The sequence below is a fragment of the Kryptolebias marmoratus genome, linkage group LG16, assembly GCF_001649575.2.
Source record: "Kryptolebias marmoratus isolate JLee-2015 linkage group LG16, ASM164957v2, whole genome shotgun sequence".
NCBI lineage: Eukaryota > Metazoa > Chordata > Actinopteri > Cyprinodontiformes > Rivulidae > Kryptolebias > Kryptolebias marmoratus.
Genome location: NC_051445.1, coordinates 26914351 through 26921762, shown reverse-complemented (window position 1 = coordinate 26921762; position 7412 = coordinate 26914351). Strand labels below are relative to the sequence as shown.

Here is a 7412-nt window from a genome sequence, read left to right as displayed (position 1 = left end):
TTACTCGCTGTGAGGCTTTCAATAATCTGGCAGTGAGATCTTGGGAGCTGTGGGTATTTATGGTGGCCTGAACAGGTGAGACAGATGAAGCTGATTACATGGGCATGGCAACATGGGCGTGGCTTGAACTGTGGGACTGAGGAAAGTTACTTGACTGTGGCAAGAGGCGTGGCAGGAACAGATGGAGCTGTGACAGAAACTTTACAATTGACAATGGATTGATGTTGTCTCAATAATTTTTGAGGTGTGCTATATGTTGTATGAGGTTAAATGTGGTTCAGTTTCATTGTTTGGCTTTAAATCATTCCTGCTCAAACTCATGAGAATACAGTGTTGAAATGCCTCTTGAGTTGAGAAAAGCTAATGAAGTCATATTTCAGTGCATTTAGGTGATATCAAACTTTGTAGTTTGATATTGTTGACCGAGAAAGTTTATGTGGTGGTACACACATTCTCGTGGCAGGTCAAAACTTTATGTATAGTTACGCAAACTTTCACACATTTCATTTTCATGCATCCTGTTGGTATATGTCATAGACAACTTTGTAGTGCATACCCACTGTTCATACATGAGGCCCCAGAACTGGTAACAGGGCTTAGAATTTCCTCTGAGAAAAATAAAAATGGTAAAAAGTCTCTGAGCTGTGACAATGATTTCTTTCAAAAGATATAGACAAAGAGAAATTAAAGGCCTAGCATTCCTTGCAGCAATGCACATTACCCACTGTCAGGGTTTTGATTTATTTAACCTGCTAAGAAAAAATCACACCGGAGAGGCTCGTTGTCTTTTTGTGACGGCCTTCGCAAAGAGGAGAAATTCCACAACAGCTCCTAACGGCGTGCTGTCCAGGAAGTTCTGCCTCCTTTCTTGGGCTTTCTCTTTTATTAAAGGAAGAAGAAAAAAAGGGGTTGATCTGAGCCGGGCAAACCCACTTTAGACCATAGTTTAAACATAAGCATAACAAAAACACATAGCTGTTTAGGAGAGCCAGATGGTGTGGCGCCTGCGTGTGACCTTCGTCTCTCACGTAGGCAGTTTTACACATGAGCACACAGGCGGGTAAATTAAAAACCCTAACACCCACCACCTTTCATGTATCTTGTGTTAACAAATGAAGAAGTTATAGCAGTTTTAGACAAACCTTGTAAATGGTGTTAAGAGCAATCTCACACAATTTTGTGAGATCTCACAAGATTTATTAGCACTCAGAGTATGAATTGGGGATGACTCTGAGCTACTACTGCTTGAACCTTTAGCTCAGTTTCTGTAAAACCAATTATAGCTCATTTTGTGCTGGCTAATGTCAATTAGCTGTTGTTACAATCTTGAATTGGGTTAACTTCAATCATTAATCAGCTGTAGATGTACAACCAGTGATTACTTCCTGAGAGTTTCAATAAAATCCATCCTGTGGTTCATGAGATAGTGTTCTAGCAGACACACTCATAGGCAAAATATTGTCAAATAATCTAGGCAGTGCTCATGCACAGACAACATGACAAGTTGCTTTAGTTGTTACAGAGGATTAATTCTTTTCTCCACACACGCCCTCCTCCTCCCACGACTCAACAGGATTACACAAGCGCAGAAAAAGAGTTACTGAGCAAAAATTGCAATAATTAAAAAGGTACTGGTGATGTTTTTAATCTTTTTTTTTTTTTTTACTGTTTTATTGTCATTTCTTATGTTTTGTTTTTTTTTTTCAAAATTTTTTCAGAACTGCTGTAAAATTTGTTTAAGTTTTTTGCAGCAGCTCATGTTGGCTTCAACTACACAAACAAGAGTCAAGTCAACATAGCAGTTTCATTAATTCACTTAATTAGGCGATTTAGGTCATGCAGTATATATTCATTAGCATGCTTGCATTTTCTCTTGACGGAAGAGGTAACAAAAAGTCCAAAGATGTGCAAAACATACAAAAGACAGCCATGTCTTGTATTCTTACCGTTGGTGTGTTTTTCAATATTTGAAGCCATGATGTATTAATGTAGCTGCTCTGCCCACAAACTGAGGACTGATATGAAGCTTGTATTAAAAGATTTCTCTGTAGTCGCTGAGACTCCTTTATTTGTGTTTCATGATGACACTGCAAAACCTCCTGTAAGTTTCCAGGTAATCTCAGGCAAGTCTGCACAGAGATGGAAAATTCCACAAACTCTGTTGTTTGGTTAGTTAACAAAGCTACAAGGGCATCTCCTCCTGTAACAGTGTCACGCCTCTCTGGTATTCCTCTGCTTTCACACACTGACACACGTACTATAGAATGAGAAACTAGAGGTGGGTTCAGGTCACTGTTCAGACCTATCACTTTATACATGTTGTTGGTGATTTGATTGCAAATGGAAGCTCTAATTGACAGCATTCACCCTAGTTTGTTTTTAAATACAGTTCCCTCAGATAACATTTGTTGTTGAACTATGAAAAAACTGAATTGGCTTAAGTTAAACTTTGATACCAACCTTGCATAAAATATAATCCTAGCATAACTTGAAGAAATGATATCATCCACTGCCTTTTATGTGAGAGTATTAGTCTAAGATCATCATATCCCGTGAAGGGTTGAAAAGTTAGTTTTCAAATTTAACTTTTTTTTTGTAAAACTGACTGAATTATAGCCTAACTTGATGTAGAAAATTAGACAGAAGGGGTCATACACAATAAGGCAGAACGATTCATGGGATATTTTACTAACACTACAGACAAACACCACAGACAGGTAAAAACATGATCTCTTTGCCTTCAGTTGTGGGCGATAATAAGCAAAAGTATATTTAAAGTTTTCTAATGAAAAGATGCAACACTGAGTACAACAATAAAGCCTTTTTTCCCCTCTGTGTGTGCGCTTCGATAACTTAATTTGTAATTTTTTTTTTTGGTCTTAAAGTTTGGCTTCATTCAGATCAGGTTTGACAGTGTGTAGTCTACTTAATTCTGCCTTCTGCCATACTGGGACACTTAGTGTATGTGGTGATTCTGGAGGTGTTGTATTTTGTACTTCCTGGTGGGCCGTCTCGGCGGCTGATTGGCAGCTCTTCTCCACTCCCTCTACACTTGTTTTTGTACTTTGTGTTTTATACCTACCTAGGACAACCTGACCTTCGTGGATCCAGTCTGGTCTGTTTCTGGAAACCCGCCTCAAAGCTAAGATACCTACCCGTTTGCCTGTGCCTGTCTGCCTGCCTGAAAAGGATATTACCTGTTGCCTCCTGGAGAATCTCCTAACCTGCTACTGGGAAATACTCACCACCGTGCCGTGGACCACTCTTCGCACCGTAAGAACTCTCTCCTGGAAGTCAACTCAATAATACTCACCTGTTCATTCACTAAGGCAAACTTGAGACTCACTACGCCCTCTGTTTGCAGATCCTGGTTCCGGTTACTCTCGCCTCACCTGGTTCACTGTAAATAAACTCACTTCTTGTTATCTTGGTCTCCCGTGTCTGTCTGACGCCGAGCTGCTCATTTTAGAAAGGTTCAGAATCCTGACAGTGTACAGTTTGACACGAAATATTATGAAAACAAACCAGCACAGAACTGATAAAGTTAGTGTCTGTTGGTTCAGCAGAGATGAATATCTATTATGCAACACTCTTGAGTAGTCTCAACTTACTCTGTACACTTCCTGGACTAATCACCCTGCTGTAAGCAATAAGATATCACAGGGGTGTCACTTCTAGGAGCTGAGTGTGAAATACTGTGGGTCATTTTCATCTGGATAAATCCACACTTTGTCATCCAGCAGCTCAATAAACTGAGAACATTTATACCAATGCAAAATATTCCAAAAAGTGAAGTGTACTGCACCTCTGGTTAAGATTTTATGTCCGCCAAGGAGATTGTTTTCTGTCTGTGTACAAGATCACTCAAAAAGTTATGACCAGATTTTCAGGAACTCTTCAGGAAACATCAAACGTGTGGCGACACTAGGTATAACTCTGATACTCTGCTCCTCACAGCAGGAAAACCAGAAGTTGTCAACAACACCTTGGGAATTGCACCCAAGGAAATAGATTGCCAGTAGGCACTTGAGGTTCATGAGCAAAGAGAACAAGACTTTTCCCCAAAGTTTACAGTTTCATGTTTGTTTTTTTTAAAGAGCCAATCAAAACATAAAGGAACCACAATAGGAAGAGAAGTGCACAGTACTGAGGCCTACCAGCAGTTAAAAACCATCAATACTTTAATATAATAATCTTAAGGAACCCAGCAGGCTGCTACCTTCAGCAAAGCTGGAGGCCACACCAAGCAATAGAATGCTTTAATGTAACCAATTAAACAAAACCGTTACAAAAATAAAATACAGTCAGCTGATGAAACAAGGTAAACTAAACAAAAAAAAAAAAGAAACCAAGCAGTGAAACAAAACAGCAGGGTCTCCAGCGAGCTGCAGCAGTGTCAGAGCTGAAATTAAATCAAAAGGTTAATAGGTGATTTACAGACGTTGGTAGAAGGCAGAGGAAACCACTGTCACCTACCAGAGCTGGATGCCTCCACCCCAACCAGAGAATCCTTACTGGCCCACAGCGGGAGGATCAGCTTGCCAATATGTTTGTTTTACATCAAACTGCACTGGGGGAGGGTGAATTGCAGTCACACCCCAGTACCAAGCAGGAGACTTCTAGTAGTTTCTAGATTTAAACAATTCAAGTCAAGCACTGAAATTGTAGGTCTACACAAGCGACCTTCCCAATGACGTGCAACCAGGTGAGAGAGTCTCCTTTTATACTCTCCACCCAGCATGAGGTGAATAGGTGCCAGGTGTTTTGAATATTGGGGCAGGCTTCTTCCTGCTACACATGGTACAAGGAACAAGCAATCAGCCCGTGCACTAGCTCTTCAGGATGTTCTGTTTTCAGTTGTCTGTTGGTTTGTTCGTCTGTCTGTTTGCAAAGATCAGGTAAAAACTAATGCACAGATTCTGATGAAATGTTCAGGAAATGTTGGGGTTGTCTCAAAAAACAGTGGATTCATTTTTGGTGGTGAAACAGATTATGATCCAGACTATTTTTTTAATGCTGGTTTGCGCTAATCGCCTGCTGATTGTGGCTGTGGCTGTGTGTGTGTGTTAACTTAACAAATCTTTACAGATTTGGTGTGGAAGTAGATGAGAGTCCTTCACAATGCATACTCTAAGCACGACATCTCGCAATATTGCACGAGATTGTGCAGACAGTTTTGACCAAAAAGGCTACAACTCAGTCATTTTCCATCATAAGATGATCTCAGTCTAAAACTCTAAAAGAAATGCTAGGCCTTTAACTTTTTTTACTTGTAATTTATCAAACTGATTTTGGATTTATTTACTATTAATATTACTAGAAACAGTCTTTGTGCTATCCTGATATCCATAAAAAAACAACAGGAGAGGAAACATTTTTTGTCCTGGTTTTCTCTGGAAAGCTAGACTCTGCCCGCTTTGTTCCACGAGAAACATTCAGGCCTTTTCTGTTATCTGTTAAACGATGCTCCCTCACTGGAAACGATTCTCTTTAAACTGAAGGATTTGAGCAAAGCTCCTCATCGAGGAATTCTGCCTTTACGTCCTCTGTTGTTCTCCCAGCCTGCGTATGCATGATGCCAAGCTGCTGTGTGAGTGGGAAAACGATGCTGAGGAACAAAGAAGGACGAGCTTCATGTTGTGTACAAATGAGCTGCCTAACGGAGCAGGAGTGCAGTCTGAACATGAGACATAAAGGTGTTAGTATAAGAGTTAAATTAGACAGAGCATGTTACACCTTTTTCTTAGTGATGGTCTCCATCTACACAAACAGGCTTTCACTCACTTCACACAACTTTTTTTACACAAAGTTGTTGTTTTTGGCACAGTGCCAGTGGAAAACATTGAAAAACAAACAAAAAAACTGTTGTATTTAAAGATTTTTTTCTTTGTATTTTTCTTTTTTATTTAATTTACAAACAGGGTGGAGTCATATTCTGCACATTGGTTTCAGGAATGTCATTGGTCAAAGATAGGGGTCTGCAACCTATGGCTCTAGGGCCCCTTGTGGCTCTTTGGTCCCTGAGCAGTGGCTCTCTTTGACCAAAAATAACTTGGAATCTAAACAAAGCATTTCTCTTAATAAATGGCTAAAACTAGCAAAGCAATATTTACCAGCTAACACCAGCAACACAATAGTTAAAATTAGCAAAACAAAAGCTTAGTTCAAATTGGCTCAAATTAAGCTAAAACCAGCTAACACTAGCTAAAGGCTAGCTTTAGCAGAACAGTGGCTAAAAGATAAAATTTTGTATGCTAAAGTAGGTTTTAAAGAGCACAACGTTTTATAGGGCTTAAAAAAATTCACCATTTGTTTTAATGAGAAAAAAATGTAAATAAAGTTAAATGCTTCAAAAATTATAAAAGTTACAAAAACTAAAAGTCATAGCTGTAATGTTCTAAATGAGTCATGCATCTACAATATTAACAGCTAGTTTTAGGATTTTTTATGTTCAGTTTTATGGAATATGTCCTTCTGTGACAGAATGATGCTGAAAGAACAAGGAGCAGAACTGCTGAGTCTGTGAAATTAGTTTTTAGCCCCTTAGTATCTTCTTTAATCCAACATACTGTATTATAGTGTGATTTGTAGCTGAAATTCTGCACTTATATCACATTTTACTGTTATTAATCAGAATTTTATTTTTTTTAAATATGGTTGTTAACACTGAGAATGAAAACTTCAGTTTTTTGTTATTGTTATTTAAACCTAATAAGAGTGAAAGAAAAATGAAGTATTTGATTTTTTTAAAGAAATAAGTTACAATTAAATATCCATTATACGGGACTCATTTTTATGTTCCTTCTAACCCTGTGTTTTATTATTTCATTGTTGGATATTTATATTATCATTTTCAGCAAATGTTAAAAGAACTCACATCAAATAGGCCTGTGTCATTCAGTGGTTAAATTTAGCTATTTCCTATTAAACTTGATCTTTTCTTTTGTCTTTACAGATACAAATGCTAATAAATGTCAACAGTTTATTTTAGTTTTATTACGTAAAACCATAGCAAACAAATTTTTATGTGCTGTATTTAAATAATAAATTGAGATTTTTTAATCTATAAGTAGGTTCAGAGGCTCTGGGCACATGTTATTTAGTGGCAAAAGGGGTCAAAATGGATCTTTTTGTTATAGGGTTGCAGAAGGCTGGTTTGAGGAAAAGTTCACAAGTAGATTTGTGTATGCTGCCATCAGGTGGTTGAATTTAGTATTGCAGCTTTGTATGCCGTAAAAACAATATATGGTAGTTAAAGCAAGGTTAAGAATAGTTTTATGAATAAGTACAAAAAAAACATTGAGTGGTCCTCCTTAGATCTTAAAAAAAGTAACTACAACCTCAGATGAACAAACAGAATATTCAGTGCAGTTATTTATGTAGAACTAAACTAAAAAACTGTCCAGTGTGTA

General features: G+C 38.0%; 1 protein-coding gene and 1 long non-coding RNA gene across 4 annotated transcripts in view; one reads left to right on the top strand and one right to left on the bottom strand.

Annotated features, from left to right (window-relative positions):
* LOC108247748 (acidic amino acid decarboxylase GADL1) overlaps positions 1-4656 on the bottom strand; it is a 20349-nt gene extending 15693 nt beyond the window's left edge. Inside the window, exon 1 of one of the 2 annotated variants that reach the window (XM_037980322.1) lies at positions 4477-4656. Coding sequence is in view for 1 of the 2 variants with exons in the window: in XM_017436112.3 (XP_017291601.1) it covers positions 1947-1977 (31 nt within the window). In the remaining variant the exon portion in view is untranslated. Of the gene's footprint in view, positions 1-1946; positions 2116-4476 lie in introns of those variants that run through there. The other variant, XM_017436112.3, reaches the window with a different exon arrangement.
* Positions 1324-3425, top strand: LOC119617795. Of its 2 annotated transcripts, XR_005234206.1 has the most exons (3): positions 1324-1628; positions 3087-3273; positions 3365-3425. It is a non-coding gene; the product is annotated as an uncharacterized LOC119617795 (long non-coding RNA). The 2 variants fall into 2 exon arrangements; XR_005234205.1 differs by lacking the exon at positions 1324-1628 and having other exon boundaries at positions 2309-3273.
* Positions 4657-7412: the final 2756 nt, after the last annotated feature.